This window comes from Chelonoidis abingdonii, chromosome 17 (assembly GCF_003597395.2).
Source record: "Chelonoidis abingdonii isolate Lonesome George chromosome 17, CheloAbing_2.0, whole genome shotgun sequence".
NCBI classification, from domain to species: Eukaryota; Metazoa; Chordata; order Testudines; family Testudinidae; genus Chelonoidis; species Chelonoidis abingdonii.
The window spans coordinates 21,730,111-21,757,654 of NC_133785.1; the positions used below are offsets into that span (position 1 = coordinate 21,730,111).

General features: G+C 45.2%; 1 protein-coding gene across 3 annotated transcripts in view; it reads left to right on the plus strand.

Annotated features, from left to right (window-relative positions):
* Window positions 1-27,544, plus strand: part of FGD5 (FYVE, RhoGEF and PH domain containing 5) — a 151,507-nt gene that overhangs the window by 57,832 nt on the left and 66,131 nt on the right. For all 3 annotated transcript variants that reach the window (XM_032784280.2, XM_032784283.2, XM_032784281.2), the window contains exons 3-5: window positions 7,987-8,116; window positions 21,870-21,928; window positions 22,043-22,073. In XM_032784280.2, coding sequence (XP_032640171.1) covers window positions 7,987-8,116; window positions 21,870-21,928; window positions 22,043-22,073 — 220 coding nt within the window. The remainder of the gene's footprint in view (window positions 1-7,986; window positions 8,117-21,869; window positions 21,929-22,042; window positions 22,074-27,544) is intronic.

A 27,544-nucleotide genomic window follows, 5' to 3' on the forward strand; every position in this document is an offset into this window, starting at 1 on the left:
TGGGGAGACAATGTACACAAAATCTCTGTGAACCAAACTCGTCTGAATTTCACACACTCTGGTCACCTCTGTCCCCAAACATATACGCCATCTGTGATTTTTCCTAGGACCTATATCTTGCCAGCCTAGCACTCCGACAGAAGTCAGATATTCTGGAATATTACAGTTTAACATTGCAATAAAGCTCCTAAATGCGATGATATTGCACCTTCACAGTGTGACTCCTTCAGTACATGACACCTTTTTACATTATCATGAAGCAACCGAGGGGGGGCACCTTGGTGTATTTCATCTTGTTGATATAAACTTCATAAGAGCTGCCACACTGGATTAGACCAATGGTCCATCTAGTCCACTCTCCTGTTTCCATCAGCAGCCAATACCGGCTTACTCTAGAGTTAGGAAGATGCAAGTAACCCTGGAATTATGGGTTAGCAGTAGGCAGTTGTTGGGATATCATGGCACAACAGCATCCTGAGCAATTTTCCCCCTGAGCAAATATGAATATAAGACATTCCTTGGTGTGTGTGAGATGTATTTTAATTTCTAGACTCAGCGATCCAAGACATTACTATCATAACAAGTCATTGCTCTTTATTTCATCATCAAGACTCTGGCGTGGCATGTGAAGCAAGGTGGCTGTGCAACTTTGTTTATCTCTTTTACGGTGGCCCCCTGAGCAGTATCCAAGATCTACTAGGTAAACAGATAAGCTTGTCAGAAAGAGAGAATTCCTGATATCTCAAACCCATTTACTTTCTGATCTCTGACATGGGACTAAGGGGGATTTTAGGAGCACTTATTTCTCTATTACTGGCCTATTGCCCCCTAGTTCATATCCCTGAACAGACAAGAAAACTTAGCCCAGCTCCTCTGTCTTCTTCCACTGCCCTTTCTGAGAGTCTTTCTGCTTAAAATTCTTACACTGTAGAGAATAATAGCTTCTGAGGAGAAGAACATATTGCCCACCATAAATAATCAGGGTCCAATATGAATGGTTGCAGAAGGGATACATTTGTAATTGTGCAGTTTGTGTGCCCTGAATATCTATGGCACCAAAACCCATCTCTCATTCATATTTCTTTCCTTCCCCATTCAGAAGATAATGCCACTAAATCACTTGTCGTTTTAAAAATGCATGATGGAATTAATGAGAAATTATTAAATTATTAATTGTTATTATAATCCTTTGGGAAGAAGCTTTAGGTTACCAGGTCTTTCCTCATCCCCAAGATCTTGGATAACATGTTATGGTGGATCCTAAATGAAATAATCTTTAATCTTTTAAACAGGCATTTCAAACCAAAACTGGCAGAAGGAGATGGAATTCAAGAGCGTTTTTGTTCTTTCTGTTTAACTTATGGACATTTATAATGAGGGATGAGTGAACCAGTTCAGATAAAATATGATCCTTCAGCCAAACTCAAATGGCACATTTTTGGGTAGGGAAGGGAGGTAGAGGAAGAGAGAGGAGTTCTCTTAACTTTTCTTTTTATCACAATTCACCTTTGCCTGGCCTCAGAACTTTCTGCGCTCCTCCCGCTAAGCCCAGGATCAGAAGTTGAAGTGCCAAAATATCAATCATCATCATGTATTGTCAGGACAACCATCCCCATAGAACACTGATACAACTTGCACAGCTTAGATTCTCATCAAAAATATTTCCCAAGTATACGGAACTAGTACGCCATGACCTTATCTTGCCCTCAGTACTGTAATTGTAAAGGGAGAAGGAAAATTTGTCCATAGGGTAAGTGTTGTCGGGAAAAAGATCTGGCAGCTAGTGAAAAGCCTGGGGAAAGATGTGGATATTTCAATACTTTCAGTGTCACCAGCGTCAAGTAATTGATGCTGCACTGTAGTGAGTGAAAACTTTTGACTAGCACTCTAGCATAATTATCATCCTAGTTTATCAATGGTGCATTCAGGGCCGGTGCAAGGAAGTTTCGCGCCCTAGGCGAAACTTCCACCTTGCACTCCTGCAGCTAATCCCGCCCCCACCCCCACGGCACTAACCAGCCCCCACCCGGGAATCCCCCACCACCATGACCAGGACCGGCGCTAGGTTTCTGGTGCCCTAGGCGCCGGGACATTCCGCCGCCCCTGCGCGCGGTCTCACGGCTCCGGTGGAGCTGCCGCAGGTCCACCGAGCCGCGGCTCCCTGACCCAGGGGAGGTGCCCTGGGCTGCCGGATTGCGGTGGCGCGGCTCGCTGACCGGGGGGGCGCCCTGGGCTGCCGGGTCGCGGCGGTGGCTCCCTGACCCCGGGGGGGAGGACGCCCTGGCTGCCCAGCTGCGGCGATGCGCCCTGACCCCGTGGTGTGGGGCGCCCTGGGCTGCCGGCTGCGGCAGCGGCGCACTGACCTCAGGGGCGCGCTGACCAGCGGCGCCCTGACCCAGGGGACACCTTGGGCTGCCGGCGCAGGCGAAGCTGCTGCTGCCGGCAGCTCAGCCCCTCCAGCAGCAGCGGCTGCAACCATTTAAAAAATTTTGGGGGGGCGCCACTTTTTGGCGCCCCCAAATCTTGGTGCCCTAGGCAACTGCCTAGTTCGCCTAAATGGTTGCACCGGCCCTGACCACGACAGCTAACCCCTCTTCCCCCAGTCCCCCCATAGCAACTAACCCTGCCTGGAGAGACTTCCCCCCTGTCCCCCCCCGGCAGCTAAACCTGCCTGGGGAGACCTCCTGCGGAAGCTAACTCTGCTGGGGAGCCCGCCCCAGCTCACCTCAGCTCCGCCTCCTCCACTGAGCACGCTGGCACTGCTCTAATTCTCCTCCCCGCCCAGGCTTGCGGCGCTGATCGGAGGAGACTTAGAGCTGGGCTGTGTGCTCAGAGGAGGAGGCAGAGTGGAGGTAAGCTGGAGTGGGGAGCTATTCCCCTGTGTACCTCCTCCCCCATTACTGCAGGCAGCCCTCCTCAGCTCACCTCCACTCCACATCCTCGCTTGAGGGGACTTTTAGGCATCCCCAACGACTAGGCGCCCTAGGCGGCTGCCTAGTTTGCCTAAATGGTTGCAATGGCCCTGGATGCATTACACAGAAAAGTAAATCTAGACAGGTCAGGAAGTGAAGGATTCAGAATCTACAAAGATCCTGAAGGGAACCCTGCCTTACAGCATATTACATTCCAGTATCCAGTATTTTCATTGATTCATGGAATCAGGAGTCCTGAAAGGCTGGAGGATCTAGCCAGAACAATACTGCATTTTCCAGGCATCTTCAGTATACATCATCATAGGACAAAGTTCATTATCTTTGCCCTTTCCAAAGCTAATGAGGCAAAATAACTTAAGAGGCTCTAGCGGCCAAACTTCCTTCTCTCACTTACAATAGTTTTCCATTGATTGCAGCAGGGTTACTCCCTCTGTTCGCTGGTGTGAGTGAGATCAGACTTAAGCAGGCTTTGGCTCGAGTCATTTCTGTAGGTGATTGTGGCATGTTTTTATTTCTTATACTTAGTCTTCTGTCACTGTTCACCTGAGGACTGGCCAGCGGTGATGGCCCAGGATCAGAATGTGCAGCTCTATCAGAGGGCAGCATCACCTAGCGGGCTAGAGAAGTGGGGGAATCCTTGTCTATTCACAAGGGTGGAAAGAGGAATCGAAAAATAAAAGCCTCACTCTTTTCACTAGTGACTCATGTGCCAACAATTAACAGAGGTTTTCAGCTACCTTGTGCTGTGATACCACACAAAAAGCCCCCGCAGTCATTAGAGCAGTTATCACTTAGCACAAGGAATTCACCAACCAACGTGCTCTCTGCTCGTTAGTGTGTCCTGAGAATAAACAGATGTCATTACGCATCAAAGAAGTGGATACTCTATTCCCAAACTGTATGTTATTTCAGGCTCTTTGGCCAGCATGGCCAATTTTTTTTTCCGAATAGTCAGTTTCTTGTCGAGGGTACCCAGCTCAACAGGGCATATCTGTCCACTGCAAAGAAGGCTTCTGTACATGGTAGCTCCATGGTCCCCTTTCCCTGTCCTTTCCGTATTGCAGGCAGGGTTGCCAGGTGTCCAGTTTTCGACCAGAATGCCTGGTTGAAAAGGGACCCTGGCAGCTCTGGTCAGCACCGCCGACCAGGCCATTAAAAGTCCAGTCAGCAGTGTTGCGGGTCTAAGGCAGGCTGGTCCCTATGTGTCCTGGCATTGCACTGCGCCCCGGAAGCAGCCAGCAGCTCTGGCTCCTAGGTGGCGGGGGGCACAGGGCTCCATGTGCTGTCCCCACCCCGAGCACCAGCTCCGCACTCCCATTGGCTGGGAACTGTGGCTAATGGGAGCTGGGGGGCAGTGCCTGTGGGCAAGAGCAGCGTGTGGAGCCTCCTCCCCCCTCCTCCCCACACACACCTAGGAACTGTACCTGCTGGCCGCTTCCGGGGTGCAGCGTGGAGCCAGGACAGGCAGGGAGCTGCCTTAGTCCCGCTCCGTTGCTGAGCAGGAGCCACCCGAGGTAAGCCCATGCCCCAACCCCGTGTCCCAGCCCTATCCCCCAGAATCCTGGAAACTCCCTGCTGGAGCCTGCACCCCAGCTGCAATTCCTCAACACCCTGCCTCATCCCTAAGCCCCCTCCTGTACCCCAATCCCCTCCTCTGCAGCCCCACCCCAGAGCTTGCACCCCCGGCTGGAGTCCTCTCCCTCCCCCCACACTCCAACCCCCTGCCTCAACCCGCAGTCTCCTCCCACATTCCGAATCCCTCGGCCCCACCCTCCAGCCTGGAGCCCCCTCCTGTACCCCAAACCCCTCATCTCCAGGCCCATCCTAGAGCCTGCACCCCCACCTGGAGCCTTCACCCTCACACGCACACTCCAACTCCCTGCCTCAACCTGGAACCCCCTCCCGCACCCTGAACCCCTCATTTCTGGCCCCACCCCGGAACCTGTAGCCCCAGTTACAGCCTTCACCCCATCCCGCACCCCAACCCCCTGCTCCAGCCCAGTAAAAGTGAGTGACAGTGGGGGAGAGCAAGCCACCAAGGGAGGGGGAATGTAGTGAGCTGGGGCAGGGCCTTGGGGAAGGGGCGGGGCTAGAACGTTCAGTTTTGTGAGATTAGAAAGTTGGAAACCCTAATTGCAGGCCATCAGACTCCTTGCGTTGGTCAGTTGTCATGCCTGCATTCTCCACCAAACAGGGTCTGCTCATCACTGGGCCTCCCCCTTGTGGCTGCATCTGGGGATTAGCTCTGGCTGGGCTGAGGCCCCGTTCTGTCACTCACTAAGTGCTGCAGCCCCTCTTGCTGTCTAGGAGTCGCAGTGCTTCCTTTCCGAGGCCTGGATTTCTTGCCAGGACACTATACAGTTTTCCCCTCCAGGAGTAATAAAGTCTCTTCAGACCCGCTGTCTGGTACTATTCCACACAGTCCTCCCAATCAAGACTGTGCCACTTCCACAATAGCTGGTAGGGAAACCTGGGGCTACCCGCTACTGTGTTCCAACCCAGGGACCTTAAGGTCTGTACCATCTCAACCACTGCTGCCATTTCCATGGGCTTCTTTCTACTCTGCCCTCTGCTGGCTTTCTTCTCCAACACCTTTCTGGGTAGCTCTTTCCCTCAATGTGTGGATCCTCAGGCATCTGCTCCGCCCCTGGGTTTCCTCCTTCATTCCTCCCTAGACCCAGAGAATGACTGCAGACCTCCACTCTGTCCCGCTTCCGCTCTGACTTCCTGGTTTTATTCAAGCCTCCAGCTACTCCTGCCCAGATGGGCTACATCTTCAATTAGTGCTTGTCATCAGGCCTTAATCTCCCCCAAGGTGAAGCCTAGCCAGCTAATTAGCCCTTCTGATCCACCTTAACCTCTCCATTGTAGTGTGGGGTGAGCACCCCATCACAGAGGACTAATGACCATTAGGAACAGCTGGGCTTTCAGAAGGATTCTGAAGGAAAAGCGAGAGGGCATAAGGTTTATATTGGGTTGGGAGGCTGAGGCCTATGTAGATAAGGGAGAAAGAAGTGGACAAAAAAGTCAAAGAGAGCAATGAGGAGAGAAGATCAGGGGCGGTAGGGAGTAGGACAGGGTGTAAGATGAAAAGAGGCAGAGCTGGTGGAGCAGAGTTAATACATGAAAAGGAGACACTTGTATTTAGGGCCTGATCCAAAGCCTGCTGAAGTCAATGGAAAGCCCGCCACTGATTTTAATGAGTTTTAGGTCTGGGTATTAGGATGGGAGAAGAGTTTAAGACAATCAGAGGCCTTGGCTACACTGGCGCTTTACAGCGCTGCAACCTTCTCGCTTAGGGGTGTGAAAAAACACAGCCCTGAGCGCAGCAAGTTACAGAGCTGTGAAGTGCCAGTGTAAACAGTGCCCCAGCGCTGGAAGCATGGCTCCCAGCACTGTAAGCTAATCCCCACGGGGAGGTGGAGTACCTGCAGCGCTGGGAGAGCTCTCTCCCAGCACTGGCGCTGCGACCACACTCGCACTTCAAAGGGCTGCCACGGGAGCGCTCCCGCGGCAGCGCTTTGAAGTTGCAAGTGTAGCCATACCCAGAGATTTAAGAAGAGAGTTATGCCTCAAAGCCTGACGCAGCTTGAGGACTGACCATAGGTAACAGAACCAGAGAAGGATGGGACAGCAGTAGAAATACTAATAGAGTTTGTCTAGACACCCCTTTAAAATGATATGCTTTGGGAGCATCTGCCCCTAGCGTTCTGCTGCCAATGCCACCCACATACATCACTTTTAAAATAGCAACCTGTGACTCCACATTGTCAGACTCCCTGATGGATGAGAGGGTTAGTGAAGATAAGCTGGCCTTCGAGTTGTATATATTTCAGGCACTGGGAGTGAGGAAAGTAAAGTAATAACGCAATTACCATCAATAAAAGCTTGGAAGTGAGGGGTGGAGCTGATCCACAGAGGCTCCTTTGTTGTTGCAGCTAGGCAGGGTTTAGGAAGTGCAGTGATGCCGCCCACACTGAAAAACCACAGACACTAATAATAAACAAGGGAAGACAATGCTTAGGAACAGAAGAGGCTCAATCTCTACCTACCACCATCCTCTTGCGGCAGAGTATGCAGAGCAGCTGCCTGAAGCCTGTCTCCCCTCTGAGCCATTGGAGGGATCTCCACTGCAGTCCAGCAAAGAGGATATTGGAGGAGCTGTGGCAGAGCTGTCTAACTGTTTATAAATAAATGTAAAAATCAAACAATTTCTCTGCAGCAGGGAGCTGCATTCCTGAATGAAAAATCAGCCCTGGTCCAAAGCCCATTGAGTCTCCTCAGTTATTCTCTTCAGCAGGTTTTGGATTGGGCCCTCAGAGAATAAGGACTAAGGGCTAGATTCATACTCTACCTTTGGCAAAAAAACTTTTTCTGTGTCAGTGGGTGTCCAGTCACTGTAGTGCTCAGGGGCGGCTCCAGGCCCCAGCACGCCAAGTGGACCTCCCACAGGCATGCCCCGTCTCTCTAGGCCTGCGGGAGGTCCGCCGAAGACGCGAGACCAGCAGACCCTCCGCAGGCAAGCCGCGGAAGGCAGGCTGCCTGCCGTGCTTGGGGCAGCAAAATTCCTAGAGCCGTCCCTGGTAGTACTGATTCATATTGAGGAAGGGCAGGTGATGTTTCCACCAGCAGCATCACAGTATCTAAGCTCTATTATTAATTATCATTGTTAGTCATTATTATTTTATTATATTCATTTTGGAGTAGTTGTATCTAGCAAAGGGCAAACCAGTTCAAATTGTGGCCCTAAAATATGAACCCGGTCAAACTTCTGACCCAAGTTTGGACTGAACCAAAACACCAAACTTTTTGGGAGGTGTAAAGAGTTTCGTTAACTTTCCTCCTATTATGTTTCACATTCATGGCAGCCTATGAACTTACTGTCAAAAAGCAGGAAGCTCCAAGAATCCTGCTTCCCAAGTTTAACAGACCTACAGGGTTTACCTGCCACTAGCTGTGTCTAGGGTGCCTATGGAATACTTATGTCTGAATAACAGTGACGAGGAGTGCATGGTGAGAATGTGATGGGCTGATCTGTTCCTTTTGCTTACAGTGCCTATACCGAGCCTTACAAGGTGTGCTCTGTCTCTGTGGCACCCGTGGAGGACGTCACATCAGACGAGGAACAGAAGAGTTCAGAAGATGAGGAGAGTAGCCAGGGGGATCCCAGCCTCATCCATAAAGTAAGAGATCTGGAACAATCTGGGGAATATAGGAAACACTCAAGGGGGAAGGGAAGAAAAACAAGTATGAAAACATCCTTGACTCTTGGATATGTTTATACAGCCCATGGCAGCGAGTCTCCCAGCCCAGGTTGACAGACACGTGGTTGCGAGGCTCACGGTAGCACTCTAGAAATAGCTGTGTAGACAGTGCTTTGAAATTGCTGCTCAGGCTGGAGGTCAGGCTCTGATATCCACCCCCTCTCTAGGCTTCAGAGCCCGAGCTCTAGCCCACGCCGCAATGTCTCCACAGCTATTTTTAGCATGGTAGTGCAAGCCCCATGAGTCTGTCCACCTGGGCTGGGAGACACACTGATGTGGGCTGTGTAAGTGTACCCTCAAGTAGCCATCTCTCCCCGCTCCGTGCTTACAGCTAGCCCAGGAATATCAGAGCTATGATCATTGCATTTCTTCAGAACTATGGTAAGAACTTCTGTTGAATATGGCAGAGCCCACAGACCTAAGAAGAGAAGCTGAGGCAACCAGCCAGCAGGCTCAGGTAGGTCCTGATCCAATGCCCACTAATGTCAATGGGAGACTTTCTATTGACATGAGTTGTGAGCCTCTTTCTTAGTCTTACACTCTGGGGATTGGAGGCAGGGAGAAATTGCTGACAGATGGCCAGAGAAGAGCCCATGCCATAGAACTTAATCAGCAGAAGGAAGAGAGGGGTCACAGCACTGAGCCCTCCACTTATGACAGAGAATTCCACCCTCCAGAATTTCAGGATTATGGAATTCTGCCCGTGGCCCCGCATATCCAGCTTTCCAGACTCTCCAAAAAAACCTTGGGCCATTACTGGTCATTGTGATTGATGGTGAATAGAATAAATTCCAACCCTCTGTTGTCCTGCCCTCAGAAAGTGCTGGTATAGTTAAAGAATACTGACAGTGGATTGTATTTCCTACCCCCACCACTCCCACCTCCTTTTGTTGTCTTCTCACGCAAATCTTCTGGGTGCCAAGGGAGCATTAGCTGCCCTGTCAAAACACAGCCTTGCAATGATGAAGTGCAGAAAAATTGTCCAACTACCCAATGAAGTGATGTCTTCTCCCTCTTGTAGCAAAATCTTCAGACAACACAGAGCGGTTGTAAAACATGAAAGAGTTCAGAAGCACAGTCGCTTGGGGAGAGTTGGCAGAGGTATACATGTCTGGATGCCAAAAATAGTACCATGAATTTGGAAATGAGCTAATCTTGCTAAAACAACTGTTTTGGGCTGGCCTAGTAGAGCTCAATTTGGATTAAAAAAAAAAACTCCAACAACTGGAGTTTGTTGTTTTGGTTTCTGGTTTCCCCCTCACAAGGGAAAATTAGTCTGAATAAAGGCATGAAATCACCTAGCTGATAAGATCTTCTTGCTCTGTCCAGAACATGTGATTCTGACTGGTGTCTAGCTGGGATATACTTACTTCACTCTGCTGAAATGTGGATTGTCAATCCCCAAGTATTATGATTTGCTTTGCATGCTTGCTTTTTGCCTGTTCATTGGAGATTTCCAAGGCTTCCAGTTTGGGGTTTGGGGTGGGGGAGGTGTTGTTTTGTGTTGTTTCTTTTTTTAAGGCTCATTTTCTGAAGAAGAAGGGAAAAAAACGTCAGATTTGTACACAGGTTTCCTGGAATTGTTTGAACCGCTGGCCCCCTTTGAATCCCGGCTCTCCTGGGGATGAGCTCTGTGTGAGTACGAAGGAACCTTTAGGACTTGCTGGCACCTCCATTTTGCAAACAATTTAAATGATGGACAAAATGATACGTTTGGAGTGTACCAGTGTATCAGTTTTATAAAAAAACCAAGGGCTTTGATTTCCACTGGGTTGCATAATTTTTACAGCAGTCTAACTCCATTGGACCGTACTGGAATTGGACTGACATAAAAATGCTGTAAAGACGTAGATAAGCAAGCCTGTCTTCTCCAAGTTTTGTTTTGGTCAGGGTTCTATAAGTGCACCCTCAATCCAGAAACCCTTGGTAACATCACTTGGTGCTTTTGATTATTCAAGTTAAAGCTGATTTTGAGAATGTGCTCTTTTTGGTTAATTTTGCACTTGAATCCCCTTCTTTAAATCTCTGGCAGATGGTATCAGATTAGAAAACTCCCAGATGAGGATGCTGTAGTCTTTTAACCTCTGTGATTCTACTTGGTTAAAACCACCAAAAGGGGTGTACTTCTCTTACATAACTGAGGGAGATTCTCTCTTTTTCTGCCCCCTGCTTAGCTAATTTACAGGAGCTCTGGAATCATCTCCCATGTGCGTGCCTGCTGCATATGCTTATTTATTTATATCCACCCAACTGGTAAGAAGGTGACACTTGACTTTTCTGTTGCAGACTCCGAAGGATAAACAATGGATTTTGGAGTCTTCTTTGCCTGCATAGAGGAAAGTATCAGAATTAGGGGTGGCAATTGGCAAATCTGGGTTCCAGTTAGGTATAGGCATGTACAGATTCAAGTGAAATAAGGGATCTTTTCATTTCCAAACCTTCACTCAGTACTAGAAAAACTTCCAAACCAAATCCATCCCACCCTTTGAACTTGATCCAGACCTAAAATTGGTGCTGGTTCTTTGTGCTACAATGAGATGAACTAACGGCATAGCTGTGAACTTTAGGGGTGCTCAGATCTGGATATGAACTTGCAGTTCAGACCCCACTAGCCTGCAAACTCAAACTGCCCTCTCACTTTGCCTATGCTAATACTTTTTTCAGCTTTCTCTGAAGTTCCTACTGGACCAGAAATAGAAACAAGAAGATGCCCTCAGAAGGGCTGCTTTTGTGAGATAACCAGCCCAGTGTTGTTCTCTAGAGATTCAGAGAAGGTTTGGAGAAGCACAAGTCTTTGGGCTTCTCCCATGCTAGCTGTGCTTTGAATGCCTCAGAGCATCCCAAAAAGCTTGAGGAGGATCCTGCACTTAGAAGGTCTGAACCACCACCTAGGTTTAAATTTAACTACTCTTCCAGAGATAAGGCCTCAGACTTTAGTGTCAGGACTCTGGGAGTCCAAGCGGGAGTCAAGCATCATAGTCTGGATCTGTAAAAGCAGCAAAGAATCCTGTGGCACCTTATAGACTTAACAGACGTTTTGGAGCATGAGCTTTCGTGGGTGAATACCCACTTCATCAGATGCATGTAGTGGAAATTTCCAGGGGCAGGTATATATATGCAAGCAAGCTAGAGATAATGAGGTTAGTTCAATTCAAGGGAGAATGAAGCCCTGTTCTAGCAGTTGAGGTGTGAAAACAAGGGAGGAAGAAACTGGTTTTAGTGTTGGCAAGCCATTCCACAGTCTTTGTTTAGTCCTGAGCTGATGGTGTCAAATTGCAGAATGAACTGAAGCTCAGCAGTTTCTCTCTGAAGTCTGGTCTGAAGTTTTTTGCTGCAGGATGGCCACCTTAAGGTCTGCTATTAGTGTGGCCAGGGAGGTTGAAGTGTTCTCCTACAGGTTTTTGTAATATTGCCATTCCTAATATCCGATTTGTGTCCATTTATCCTTTTCCGTAGAGACTGTCCAGTTTGCCGATGTACATAGCAGAGGGCATTGCTGGCATTATGATGGCATAGATTAATTGGTGGACGTGCACGGTGAATGAACGCGTGATGGTGTGGCTGATCTGGTTAGGTCCCTGTGATGGTGGTCGCTGGGTGTAGATATGTTGGGGCAGAGTTGGCACGAGGTTTGTTGCATGGATTGTTTCCTGAGCTAGAGTTACTATGGTGCGGTGTGTAGTTACTGGTGAGAATATGTTTCAGGTTGGCAGGTTGTCTGTGGGCGAGGACTGGCCTGCCACCCAAGGCCTGTGAAAGTGTGGGGTCATTGTCCAGGATGGGTTGCACTGAAGCAGGAGTATTCAGCCAGATCACCCCTCCTACCTGCCTCTTAAGACAAGCTGCCTTCCCTGACGTGATCCCATTCCCAGCTACACCTTTATCTCCTCAGCAGTCTTCACCCTGAAACTGAAGTGATTCCAAGGACAATTCCTTTGCTAGGCCTGACACTATGCCTATGAAGACAAGAGACTCTGTGTGTAGGAAGTCACTTCCACACTGGATCATGAAAAGAGCAAGTGAGAGGATGCTATAGACTAGGAGTCACATTCTAAGCTTTAATAGCTGGTGGCGAATTGGAAGGGACGGTGGGGCCAGTGTTGGGGTTCATTTGGGGAACTTCAAATCCAGTGGAGTTTGCTGGATGGTTTCAGTTTCCCAGCCCCTGAAACACCTCCATCCTTCTTCTGCATTGTAGTGCCAGCATGTTGAGAGCTCTGTCAAAGACAAACAAAAGCCCAGTAAAAAAGAAACACTTTTCGGAGGGTTCAATGGGGATGCACGAATCAATGCGTGCACCTCCAACACACCCACAACAATGCGTGCGCTCTCACTGCATCCACAAAACTCCAATATCAAGCAATATAAGGCTGTGAAGCAAAGATTGCGGGGTGTGAGTTTGTGGGGGATGTCGTGGTGATGCAGCCCCTGAACTTGGAGTTAACTTCTCCAGCCTTCTTTGTTGGGAAGCCAGGCCAAGGGAAATGTGACAGCTGCAAGGCATGAGGATGCCTCAGGCTGTGTTTTGTGATGTCTGGCTGCCTGACCCAGCCTGGGTGTCGCACATATCGAAAAGGGTGTTGGTCACAAGAAAAGGCAATGGGCTTTAAAATAGCCCTAGTAGTCAATGGAAGGCATTTAGACTGACAAGTTGCACCATTGCTAATAAGGAGCCAACCTTCCTATACAATGGGAGCTTTGGAAGGGTACAGTAGTAACAGGGTAAATATCAGCTTGCTAGGGAATATTGTATCAGCATCAGCTATTTCAGTGTTCCTGTCATACTCAAGGGTAATATACAGTGAATCCTCCAATAAACCAGCACCCAGGGAAGAAGGGTCTGTTAATAAACGTAGCTGGGTGTTTGACATGAAGAATTGAAGGGATTCCCAGGAAAGATTCAATTAGCCTAGTTTGATGCTGCAATAATGTGATTGTTTATAAAGCATCAGAATACAAATACTGAAGTGCTTTTATTGTAATACAAATAATAAAGCCATATTTTAAATGCAGAGAGCCACTTGCATCCACAACATGGATCTGTCTGCCAATTAACCTCAATATCGGGAAAATAAAATAGTAAAGTTGATCACATTTAACTACTGCTTAGTGTTTCAGAATAAAAACGTGAAGTGATGCATGGAACTATGCACAGAGCAGTGCACAAATGGTCTGATCCTCCCTCACACTGGGGGAAATCAAGAGGCACTCCACTGGTGCCACTAGCCCTACAGCTGTGTACAAATGGTGTAAACGAGAGTAGAATCAGGCTGTGCTTTATGGCCCTAGATGTCCCAAATCATTTTAGCTGCTCACCTAGGACAGGGTGCTGTTATATGTGGATCCAATGCCGGTCATGCTGGAGAAGTGGTCACCTAATACAGGTAACTTACCTTTGTGTAATGCTAGTGGATACCTTGGCGTAGCAGAGGCTTAATAGAGGAAATTGGTAAATTATTTGATCCTGAGGGCAGCGTTGGAGATAAACTACCATGATCCTCTCTGAGGTGCCAGGAATGTAAGGCAGCAGTGGGACAGGGAAGGCCATGAACCATCACAGTACACAGAGGTGACCTGTGTTGTGTGTAACGAAGGAAATATCAGGCTAGAATGCAAAGGTTTTGCAAAGAGCAAGGCAGCAACCATCTCACTATTACTGCATGTCAAATTGCCTTTGCTGTTCCTTATCTTTCCACTGGGTGGGGTCAGTTTCCAGGCTCCATTAATCACTCTGTTTTGCAAACCTTTAACTTTCATACACTGAAACACACACACCCCACACAAAACCCAAACATAAGCTGTACGTGGGAGCAATGGATTTATGCCCCATAAGGAAGTGACAAATTTAGACAGCTCTTAATGGGCGATGTTTGGCCTTTTTCAACTGAACAGATTCCCCAGGACAGGTTGCACTCGAACCCCAAGAGCAAGCCATTGGAAGACGACTCTCCGGGGTTCCATGTCCAACTGTGTCACTATTTCATTATGCAGCCTCAAACAAGGCCCCTGCTATTTTGGTACCTCCGTTTATCTATCTATAAAATTATTAATAAGAATAAACCTCCATTACAGCAGTGCTGTGAGGGTTATTTAATATTTATAAATCACTTTAAAGTCGCCTGATCGTTATGACAGCAGAATTGTGCTAGGTGCTGTACAGACACAGTCCCTGCCACAAAGAATTTATAATCTAAAGCAGTTAGACAGACAAATGGTAGGAGGGGAAGCAGAGAGACAAAGCAACTTGGCTAGAGATATGCAGCCAGCCGGGGGCACAGTTAAGAATGAAAACTAGCTTTCCTGACTCCCAGTCCAGTGCCTTATGCACTACGCCATGCTGCCTCTTACAAAACACAAAACATTTTTATTACTGCTCTGTTTCTCGAAGCACTGAGAACTAGGGAACAAAGTGCTAATACTTCAAGCTACTTGGATCTCCCTATTCTTGTGTCATGTATGAAATGTGTGATCAGATGTCCACCTTCATGCTATGCACTGGCACTTGGGCAAGTGACATGTTAAGCATGCAGATGAGTGGTAGGCAATGGGTATTGACAGGTCCAGTAGATGTCTTAGGCTTGGTATTGCCCAGCCCAGGTGCAGAGTACATGAATACAGTCAAATGTGATGCTCTGGAGGGACAACCTTGTTCCTGCCTCAGTGAGTTTACGGCTTTGTCTCTTCCATGCCACTGCTGTCTAACTGGAGCAGTGAAGCCTAACAGGATGCTTAAGTGCTGTATTAGCATGCTGAGAATGGTACCTCCACCTCCCTTTCTCCTCAGACATGCTCATACTCTGCTCACCCCAGTCTCACCATCACCCTTTTTTTAGCCTGAACCCTTGATATTAAGGAAGTAGATGCAGAAGGGACATGAGACCCAAGATTGCTCAGTGCAGAGCACTAAACCTAGCATTGAACCTCAGCTGGGCTCACACATGACCTCTGCTCACCCCTGCACACGAGTGCCACAGTCTTGTGCTCCCTGCTTGTGCACTCCATGTAGATCTAGACCTTAGTCTGCAAAAGTGAAAGAACTGATTGGCCACCATTGAGCTGATCTCTAGACCTTTTCCACAACACTGGTAACCTTTGGTTTGGCCCATTCCTAGTTTGTCTGTTTTGTAAGCAGGCAGCTGAGACTCTCCTAACAATAACTGTCTCCTCAGAAACAGGACTTTAATCATCAAGTCTAGTTCATGACTACCTGGAAAGAGGTTATCCTGCAGGAAAAAAGGAAGCATGGTCACTGGAAAGCAAAGACCCTACCACTGCCATCAAGAGTAAGACAATGGGATGGGAGGATGTGATCAATGTGCCTTGTGCATGTTAACACCCTGTGAAAGTGCAGCTCTGTTGTGAAGCATTCATGGGCTCCTGATGTGTATGGGCTTTTGATAGCCTGCAATGCTGAGCATCAGCCACTGGCCTTCGTTTCCTCATTATTCATCATGTTATTCAGCTCCCTGGCAGACAATGAAATAATATCAATAATAGATGTCTATTCAATCAAAGGCAGAAAATTGCTGTTTTTAGCCAGGCTGTCTATGACTTTTCCTGTCTTTATCTGTGTGATGCCACCTGAGCACACATTGTCTCAAACAAGCTAATTGCACTCTGAGAGCAACGAAAGGGAAAATAACAATGTGAAGAATGTCAGGAGAGGGCACAGTTAGGGTTGCCAATTTTGGTTGGACGTATTCCTGGAGCTTTAATCACATGGCATAATCTTTAATTAAAGATTATTCTTTAATTCCTGGGGGACTCCCAGACAATCCTGGAGGGTTGGCAACCCTTGCTGGAGTCTCCAGTCTCAGCAGGCAAGGTCTGCCTCTCCAGCACTCTTGCCACCCTCCTTTTATTGGTCTACTGAAGGCCATTAGAGCTTTGATGTGGAGTCCTACACAAATTGTGAATCATGCTGTTTGCTAGAGTTTGCTTAGAGACAGAAACTGACCTTGGGCAAGTCACATAGCATCTCTGTGCCTTAGTTGTCCCATCTGTTGGGGGGATTGTAAGACATAGTTCATTAATTTTTGTAAAAGCAGTTTGAGATCCTTGATGAAAGCAGCTATAAATGGTATGTGTTGTTATTTTTTTTTGAGGTAATAAATATAGTAATTGTGTTAGAGTATTAACATTAAAAGAATTAACACTTGACAGTCAATTCCTGAAGAAAAAAGTTGATTTCAGTTTTCTTAATATTGTAATGAATCAGGGTTTGTGTGTGTGTGTGTGTGGCCATGTGTGTGCACATCACTGCCTTCTTCAGGATGGAATCAGAATTGCTGAATTGTGTGTCATAAAACCTATACTGCTAACAGCTGAGAGGCGAGTTCTCATTGGTTCAAGGCCTATGCTTTTGGAGCGGGATGGAATCTGAATTCTGTATATTTTGTCGCTGTGAAGTTCTGGGTGGCCACGATATATAGAATAGTGACAAATGTGTTGTTCTAGGTGGCCATGGTTTTGTTATAGTACAATATCTATTTTTCTTTTCTTTCTCTTTCATTTAATCCTTTTTATTATTTAATTTTATCTTGTTTCCATTTCATGTTGTGAGACCTTAATTCTCAGTCAGGAGGACATTCCTCGGGAGCTGCTTTGTGACCCAGATCAGGGCACTGGGGTGCCATGAATTGAAAAGGGATCATGTGGAGAATATCCAGGTCATCATCATTCCCTTGTGACCAGACCATGCTCCTGTAATCCTTGAGAGCTTGGAGACTGAGATGAGAAATGCAAGGAGGTGGAGGCGTTCTTAGAACAAGGCACGGAAGCACTAACAGAGCAGGGAGATCGGATAGAGATACACCAGAGCTAGCTGCTTTCTGGGTCAAGTAGTCTTTTTTCTGTCCAGCAAGACCTTCAGTAAGAAATAATCCACTGATGTGGCTTCATACTTTTCTAGATGAAGGACAGTGCCTAGGTTGAGCAAACTCAACATTCCCAAATCTGGTACAGTGAGCTGTCAGTTACACAAAGCTCTGTATCTTTTGGAAGTCAATGGGAGTTCTGTATGCAAAAGGCTTGCAAAATCAGGGCCATTCAAGTTTTAGGTTCCCATCCTGCTTCCATTGACTGCTCTGGCAGAAGACTGAGCCCTAAGTTTCAGGTTGCTATCCCACCATGCACAGTGTGTAACCAATTAATCTGCTGATTCTTTATCCTAATACAGAGTTTGTGTGTGTTAATTAGATGCTTCTGGTAATTTGAGGCACCACATCTGCCCCTTCTGTCTATTGCGCCATCTATGAACTGGAATAGGTTATGTCAAGTGACTTGCAATCAGCTGTTAGTATCCATACATGATAGTTAAAGCGTAGTGTTTGATATGCAAACTAGAGATTGCCATTGAATGAGAAATATTGTGGCCAACTATTTGGGTACAATTTTGGAAGAGTCACAAAAGCATATTCTTTGGGTAGGTGTTGGATATCAGTTTTGTCTAGGACAGGGGTAGGCAACCTATGGCACGTGTGCCAAAGGCAGCATGCAAGCTGATTTTCAGTGGCACTTACACTGCCTGGGTCCTAGTCACCGGTCTGGGGGGGCTCTGCATTTTAATATAATTTTAAATGAAGCTTCTTAAGCAATTTTTAAAACCTTATTTATTTTACATACAACAATAGTTTAGTTATATATTATAGACTTATAGAAAGAGACCTTCTAAAAACGTTAAAATGTACTACTGGCACGCGAAACCTTAAATCAGAGAGAATAAATGAAGACTAGGCACACCACTTTTGAAAGGTTGCCGATCCCTGGTCTAGGAAAATGTGCAAGACAGCTTGATGATTAGATTTCCTGCTTTGCATTCTCTCTCAAGAGATAGTTCAAATCCAGAGAGTCTGGTTTTATTCCCGTAGGCCAATGGGAGTTGGAAGCAGCATGGAAATCACATGCTTAACAAACAGGGCACTACATGGCCCTCCCTAGACCAATAAGATTTCATAGTATTTAGAGATGGAAAAGGCCGTTAGAGTAGTTTGTCTACGCAGTGCTCCCCAGCATATTCTCCAGTGCTCTGTTCAGTCCAGTTTTAAATGACCTAGCAATGAGGCTTCCACCACATCCCTCAAGAGACCATTACCCAGAGTCAGAGATCTCACTGTCAGGAAGGTATACCTGATATCCTGATATAGGAGCAGCTTCATTATCAAATGAAAACTCCATTGACTGTTGAGGACAGGCAATCTGAGGAACCATTTTGCTTGTATATAGCATATATTTTAGATTGTGGGGCAGATGAGGCTAATAAGGACAACAAGACTCAGTTAGGCACAGAGCCAGAATCCTCTGTCTAGATCCATCTGCTGAGTACACACAAACAACAGAGATTGGAGTACACAGCTACTGAAGCAGCAGCCTGGGGAGGAAGAGTACAGAAGTGCTTACTGCTGGGCTGAAGAGTACACAGTAAAGATCACTACAAATGGGGTAGCTCAGTCATGTTTTAATAATCACTTGGGCTTTGTTTTAGAAAGTTGATAGTTGAGGGACCCGCACCCCCTACCTCCCACTATTCCCAGAAGTCCGTCTCCGGACACTGTCGTCAATCCCAGAGTTCATTTCCTGGTTAAGCAAACAGTAATTAAATAACACAAGACGGGCAACGCCTAGAGAGACTGTCTCAAAACTTGCCCTAGACTGGTCATGTGACACCAGGGGTCCCAGTGTTTTGTCTCTCGACTAAGACATATTAATCACAAGTAGAATTGCAGACTGCGACAATCTGTATACACAAAAGACGAGGGGGCCCACACCAATGGTGAAATATACTTCGCTTCTTGGTCAAGCTTGTCAATAGAGGACGTGCAAACTGGCCAGTATTAGGTTTGGTAATCCAGAAATAAAATTCCCATTCAATTGATTTATGTCTGCAAGTCAAAAGGGTGAGGAAGAAAAAGAGCCCGGAATATCCTGATGCTGACCAGCGACATGTGGTAGCTCCTGTGTGCCAACACTAGTGTATGCCATGTATCGTCACTGGTGACAAAATGAGAGAAACAGGGTAACCCTTTAGAAATGACTGTAAAGTGTAAACACAAATATATGGTGTAGTACAAGGAGCATACTACAAATAGTGAAATGAAATTAACAAAGGGAAAAGATGACTTTCAGGAAAAAAATGCTTATACTAGATCTGTTCAACTGTAGTCGAACAGTCTCCCAAATTAAAATGAGAGAAGCACCACTCTTTGGACCATTTAAACAAGAATCAACAAAGCACTAGGTAACATACCGTAGGCAACAATCTTGTATTGGCAGAGAGATGGATTAGATGATTGAATCTAACAAATGATTAGATCACTAATTTCTTTGAGTCTCTAAATCTTCCACTTGGCTCCCTGTCAAATTATAGTGAAGCAGATTAAAGAGGGAAAAGACAGGTTATTTCCTTCTCTTCTGAAGTCTCATTCACCTCACACAGTGGTTCATATCCTTTTCTACATAGCAAACCTCCCAGACCTGGTCATAATCTTCCCCACAATGGGATCACCACCCCCAGGTTGAGAACCCATGACCTAACAGAATGGGGTTCCTGATTACTTTCCTGGTGGAAAGTCATTCCTTTCCTTCAATCATTTGAACAGTAAAAAGAGATTTACTTGCAGTGTGTTTTGAATAACCCTCTGTTGCTCTGTTATAGACAGTTTTAGGACTCATTTGTTGCTGCTGAACATTTTTATATTAAAGGGACACTGACAATATAAAATGCACTACTTTTAAAAAAAATAATCCTTACTTGTGTAGGACACAGCACCTTAAAACTGAAAGAATTTTTAAAATGTAACTTTGCTTTTCATTACTTATTCCAAATATTTTCTTTTTGTGATTTATTAATGATGGCCATGGAAACAAGATTGGTTGGTTTCATTTCCATCAATTTTGCATCTGGGTTTTCATGGTCCAGCTGTCATGCTGCTGGATTTCAGTTTCCAGCACTTCCAGGGAATGCTTAAATCTTCCCTAAGCTGTTTTCAGCCTCTCTTATTTCCAGTCTGAGTGAAAGCAGGAAGGAGTAGAAACATTGGGTAAAAAAAAACCTGATGTCACAAGATTACTTGTTCAGAGATGCAAAAGGCTGGGGGAATTTGGGGAATTACTGTTCAGATTTCTGTTACTAATGTTTAAACACTGGAGATGAACTGCCAAGCTTGAATGTGCTCTAAACTTTAGCAAAGGTTGATGGAGTTTGAATCTGGGATTTTGGTCTGGGGCCCTACAAATTCTTCTCATTGAGGGGCTGAATTAAATGATTTCACCATGATCCCTAACAACCCAAGCAATTCTCATCCAGAATCAGTGGTGATGAAGGACACCATTTCAGGCTGCCACCTGAATTACAATAACCAGCGTAGTACACGACAGTTCAGCATCTCCCACCTTCTAAAGGAGGCTCTTTAAGCAATGGATTAGTGACACACCTGGTCCCTTTAAACAATACACTTAATGCTGCCTCCTGCTTGTTAAGAATAAATGGCATTTTGTATGGCCTCTTGTTCATTAAAGGTTGCTTCCTTGCCTTATTATTGCTGCTGTGTAAGTCAAACTTACTTTAGTATAAGATTTCTTTCTCAATAAAGGTTTCAACGCTTTGTCCATTTCTTACCTTGGTAAAGAGGCTCACTCTGTAATATGGTAACATCCTGTTAAATAGAGGGACCTGCTGATTATATCACTATATAATGTTTCTCTAAACAAAAACTCATTCTTGTAATGATTAGCATTTTGTCTCTGATATTTATATGGCAATGATTTATAAACCTGTTAAAATGTCCTAAATAAATAAATAGACTAAATAAGTAAATAAATTAAAAACAAACGATTCATGAAACCAGAGCAAAGCAGCATAATTAGCCTCTTGAGCCTTGAAGAACCACTGCCATTGCTTCTTTGGCAGGTTTCTGTGTCCTCTGAGATCTCTGCTGATTTAAATGCATTCCACTGTGATCTCAAAGTGATGTTATTTGCTTTAATACTGCACTGTTTGCTTTCAGGATATAGGTACCACAGTTTAATTTAATCAAATCTGCTTAGCATGCAATAAAGCCCTTTGAACTTGTTTGCACTGCAGCGGGAACAGTTTGGAATATAACTATTTAAAAAACAAAAAACTTTTCCTTGCACATTATTGGCCTGAAGAAACTGGATGAGCTTTGCCTCCTGCAATCATGAAATTACCCTTCTGCCTTTTTGCCCTATTGAAATCAATGGGAAAATTCTCTCTGACTTCAGTAAGGTCAGGAGTCAGTCCATAGCCACCAAAACAACTTCTTGAATCTTGAGAGCATGACCCCATTTCAGACTATATATTATTTATTTGTATTGAAGTAGCAGAGCTGCAGTTGTGGATCAGGACTCCATTCTGCTAGGCTGTGTACAAACTCAGAATGGAAAGCATCAAGGACTGAAGTCTGTTTAAGCATTGGCCTGCTAAGCCCAGGGTTGTGAGTTCAATCCTTGAGGGGGTTATTTAGGGACCTAGGGCAAAAATCTGTCTGGGGATTAGTCCTGCTTTGAGCAGGGGGTTAGACTAGATGACCTCCTGAGGTCTCTTCCAAGCCTGTGATTCAGATTCAAGGATCATGTAGATTGAGGGCATTCTCTGGCCCTTTCTGTTTTAGGATGGGAGATTTCTTAACACTTGTGGTTTCCTTTTCAACAGAAAGAAGGACAGTCCAGAGCTTACCTCATCGCCCAGGAGCTGGTGTCTTCGGAGAAAGTGTGAGTTCACTGTTAAAATCTGGCTGTTATCTTGCAAATGAAGCTGTACATTCCACCCTGATTCATTCAGCGCTAGCTTGATGGCAATTAATATAATTCTGTCTCTTTCTGCAGATATGTGGAGATGCTCCGGCTGTTACATGTGGTAAGTAAATCATTTTAATTGTTGAAACCTAATTGCCCTCTTACTTAGCTGTAATTTAGGAGACAGAAAAAGCATTGAAGAGACTAAGATAAATTCTATTAGGAGTGGCTTACAGTGGGGAAATGCTCGCTGAGGCATTGCAAAGAAATCTGTCTTCTGATAAACTACTCTTTCTGTGGGTGCCAAACATCTGGAGTTTCTCATCCATAAGAAAGAACTATGGGCAACAAACCTCACCAGGCTTTTATTTGTGGAGAGTATTTTTCTTTAGAGAATAACATTTCATAGGTAGAAGAGAGGAGAGTGAGTCAGAGAAGGAGATTGTGAAATGTAGGTGAAGATGACTTGCAGAGAGTCCATGCGAACTAGCTTTTGGTTCTTGTTTGAGTGGATTCATTTTACTCCCATTAAGTTGTGTTTTCTGTTTGGGATACAGACAATCATGCCATGGCCAGGGCTAGGCCCCCACCAAGCCAGAGACAGCTAATGGAGAGCAGGCAGGCAGGCAGTGCTTGAGGTTTGCTCATAGAATCATAGAAATTAGGGACAGAAAAGACCTAATAAATCACCCTGTTCATCTCCTGGCCAAAGCAGGCCTGTTTCCTAGGTCCTCTGATGTTTTGTCTATACTGGTTCTAAGTGTCCCAATCCACATTGCTTCCCTAGAGACTGTGCCACCGCTTACTAGATCTCATTCCAAAGTCTTGCATGGCTGTGTTTGGGAGGCAGGAGGGGAGAGCAAATGAACAGAGTTTACCCACCACTGCTGAGGAATAAACTCTGTGACAATGCAAAAGATAGCACTGGGGTGTCCTTGAAAATTCCCCAATCCTTAACAGTGGGGAGCATCTTTCACAAAGAGCAAAATAAGGAAAATAGGAAGTCAATAGAGCATTTCTGCCTCCTCCTTGTGCCTCTCTCAGGCCAGTTGCCAAGGCTGAAAAGCCTGCCCAAGCTTGGGCAGCAGGACAGCAGTCTCCAGTATGATGAACACCTTGCAGACAATTGCTTTTTAGAAAACAAACTGGAGATTGCTGAGCCTGCCAACTGGTAGCCAGTCATTAAAAGAGACTTCACCAGTTAGTGGAGTCTCTCATCCATTGGACAATTGGTAAAAACAGCACCTGCTGCCAATTTTGTCTACACAGGCACTCGCAGCAGTACTAACCCCAGTTCAGCCAAACTGGTGCTAGCACATTTTTTTTTATAGAATTCCCTACCTAGACATGGCTAGTAAGTGTGAAGCCTCCATGTTACTGCAGTTGGGACTTGCATGAGGAGCTTCATGATCTGGAGGGAACAATTCTGTGAGGTAAGCCAAAGGGGAGCTTCCCACTGGCTGGAGTCATGCTAAAGTTCATCTCAACTGAAAGCTAAATAGCACCAAAACTTACAGGGTGTTTGATTCTGGGGTGGTGTGCAAGTTATAAGAGCATTTACTGCCTGGGAAAACCATTTGGAAAGAACAGGAAATGTCTTTTTTTGCTCTCACTTCCAAGCTGACAGCTATATCCAGGGGATGGGGCTTTTGTTTTATGCCTGTGCTTAGAAGGTTTTAGCTTAGAAACAATCGTGTGAGAGAGTGCGCGCCGCTCCATTCTAGCTGGAAAGAATCCTAAACTTCTGGTAATCCATAATAGAAAGAACTCCCATAAAAATTACAGCTCGTGGGCTAGTTACTGGAAAACTCAACTTTGACTCTAATTTTATCTACTCAGTGCCACAAAGTTGGCTTGAAGGTACAAGTGAATGAAAACAAAGAGGGCTTTCCTGGTCTGACCCCAAATGTAAACCACTCACTGCTATCCCTTGGGGGAAGGAGTATAGTTTCCACACAGCCAATGTGTATTGCAGAAACTGGGTAGCATTAGTTGTAGATTTGTTAGCCAATATTGAAATGCTGTTTTAAGACAGGAGGGAAATCAGCCCAGTTTTCATGATGATTAAAACATATGGCTTAGATCAGCCGGTTAGCCTCATTAGAGCGAGGAAAGGATACCTGTGATAGCTATGTTATTATGCTGGGTGATTCTCTGTGTTCTTGTTAGTCATCAATTTCATGCAGAACAGTTGGTGTTTTGCTTTCAGTGTAAGTGGCTGGGTCCGTAACTCAGTGTTTCACTAAATGATCTTCAACTAGGGATTTCATTTCCTTCCTTGCCACTCATTCATTCACTCCTGGAGGAAGCAGCATTGTTGTTTCCCTTTGTGCTTTATTAGATTAATTTTTAAAAATTTAGGGAAATAAAGGAAGAATTTTAAATTTAAAAGGAGAGTTGGAGCCATACCAGTCCCTTGTGTTTGAAGACCTCAAACTCTGAAGGACTCCAGATCCATATTTCACAGCTCTTTCTCCCTACACCCTTTCAATTTCCTTGATGAGCCAAACCTCAGGATCCAAACAACCTCAAACTTTGGTCTTGAACCTTGCAGCTGGGGTTCATCTGTGGGGTGCTGAGAAGCTTCTGCTTCAAGTGGGTTTATTTTGTTAGCCATATTTCATTTTAATATTATTACACACACAAAATCAAAGTTACTCATGTCAAGAGAACGTTAAGGTTGTAAAGCCAAGAACTCAAAAGTTAGAAAATACCACAATTAATATTGGCTGTGCACTCCTCCCCTAACCAGTTTCTACACTTCCATGTTGTTCATCCCAGTCAGATGCCATTTTTAAGATAAGGTTCCACCTTCACAACTTTAGTTAGGTCATGTTTCTGTGCTGGAAATATGCCCCTCCATCTTCCCAGAAATATACAGTTGCTGAAAGAGCACAAGACTCTGGAGGACTGTTGTCCATAGAAATAATCAGAAAGTTTGTTTTTTCAGATTAATCTTGATTGTTTCTATTCGTTAACTATCTCACTTCTTGTGAAGAGACAAGGTGTAAATGGTTCCTTGGAAATCACATCATGAGAAGGATGAATTCATCAGAAAACTGGAGAGGGGAGATTCTTTCTCCTCTTGGTCACTGGTTCAAATCCACCTCAGGTTAGCAGGGATGGAAATCCTTGTGAAATGAGTTTGGTGGTGTCATTCACATCCTTAGTGCACAGGTGCCTACATCACAAGCAAACTTCATCACCTGTGGCAGCAACTGGTACCCTTGCTGGCTACCACAGCACAGTGGCACTCAAAAATAGCCAGGCAGTTGATATACTGTGACAGCTGCTTGTTATACTAAACATGATCATGTCATTATGACCGTGTCTTCTCCCACTGCCATTCATTTGTTGTATCCAATTATTGCCTCTCAGCATATGCTGAAATTGTAAGCTCTTTGGAGGTGGGACTGTCTTCTTTATTGCATGTGTGTGCTGTCCTGAGACCAATGGGTTCTTGACCCCAGATTGGAGCTTTGAGATGCTATTGTAATACAAATAAATAATTAATAAAGATGTTGCTATTTGCATAGTATTGAGGATGCCACTATAAATACAAAATATGACTTCTCTTTGCACTCCAGGTTGGTTTAAGTACCACATTGCATAACTGAAGCTGGTACAAATACCCTGCTGTGCACAAATGTCCCAAGAAAAGCAGTCGCTCCTTATCCACAACGAAAGTGGCATTGAGGGTGCCCCTGAGGAAAACTGAGCTTGGACAAACTATTATTTTTGTTTTATTACCATCTCTCTCAACAAAACCTTTTGAAAGTGCTATTTTTAATGTCTCGTCTTCTTTTACAAATCCACATCTCAATAATGAAGACTGAAAACTAAACCACACCCTGACTGGTTTGTGGGGGGGGGCGAGGAATTCTTTTCTTAAGACTATAGCAGGAGCTGCATTTTCCATCTCATTTGCAGCCTCGTCCGGAGCAGCTATTTGTTCAGCATAACAGAATCTGTTTGGCCTTTCAGCAGAGACTTTAATAGTTTGATTGATTGCCAAAATGATGACATTTCCATACACCCACTCTGCTATTGAGCTGAAAGAGTGGAAACATTGTGTTAACTCAGAAATTCTGTATCAGTTGGCATGGTAGTTGTGATGATAATCTGGAGGGTTAGATGTTATTTGCCCTACTCTAAGGTAATGCAGTTCTCTGGGGTATGTTCTTTACAGGACTTAGACCAGGTGAGCAAATCAGGCAGTCCGGACCTTGCATTCCAAAGATTACCCCAAACTCTTGGTAAAGGGGCTATCTTTCCCAGCATCTGATTTGGCTTCTTCGCCCATTCCAGGGTTGCTTCTCTTGCATTTTTCATTATTTTTTAAATTTAGGCCATAATTAGCCTCAATCCATTCTTCACTCCAATGTGTGTGCGTAATTCCCATTGAAATTATTATCACTTACGTCTTCAAGTCAAGGAGTGAATGAAATTAGCCCAAGAGATTGGTCTGCACTGAAAAACCAACACCCTAAATTCCCCAAAGTTTAAGGAGATCTGATTTTCTATTCTGGTTCAGATTCTTATTATAAAGATGGGTCAGAACTTCTACGCTCATAAGATCCAAATATCAGTTTCATCAGCATCCAAGATGGTTTGGGTCTTCTGTTGCAGTTTGGCCTCACCTCTAATTTTAACATGTGGCTAAGGTTTGCTAAAGGCATCCCTCCATCTTACACACAGAATTTCTCCCTGGGTAGCAAAGAGTTGCACAGAATGGAGCAGATTGCACAAAGGGCAGTGTACTAATAGATGCAAAATATGCCAAGCTCTGCACAAGCTGGGAACCCAGACTTGGGCTGGACTCCATAGCTTCTCCAAGGCTAGTAATAGAGAAGTAACACAGGAAACAACTGAGTGCAAAAATATATTAATATGCTCTAGCTGTTTACTTGAAAATGTAGCAAACCTGAGTTTTCAAGGTCTAGTTTAACTTCTGTGCCAGGGAAGATAATGGAGCAAGTAATTAAGGAAATCATCTGCAAACACTTGGAAGGTGGTAAGGTGATAGGGAATAGCCAGCATGGATTTGTAAAGAACAAATTGGGTCAAACCAATCTGATAGCTTCCTTTGATAGGATAACGAGTCTTGTGGATAAGGGAGAAGCGGTGGATGTGGTATATCTAGACTTTAGTAAGGCATTTGGTACGGTCTCACATGATATTCTTATTGATAAACTAGGCAACTACAGCTTAGATGAGGCTACTATAAGGTGAGTGCATAAATGGCTGGATAACCATACTCAGAGGGTACATCTACACTACAGGATTATTGCGATTTTACATAAACCGGTTTTGTAAAACAGATTGTATAAAGTCGAATGCATGCGGCAACACAAAGCACAATAATTCGGTGGTGTGCATCCATGTACCGAGGCTATCGTCGATTTCGGGAGTGTTGCACTGTGGGTAGCTATCCCATAGTTCCCGCAGTCGCCCCCTCCCATTGGAATTCTGGGTTGAGATCCCAATGCATGATGGTGCAAAAGCAGTGTCGCGGGTGATTTTGGGTAAATGTCATCACTCATTCCTTCCTCCGTGAAAGCAACGGCAGACAATCATTTGGTGCTCTTTTTC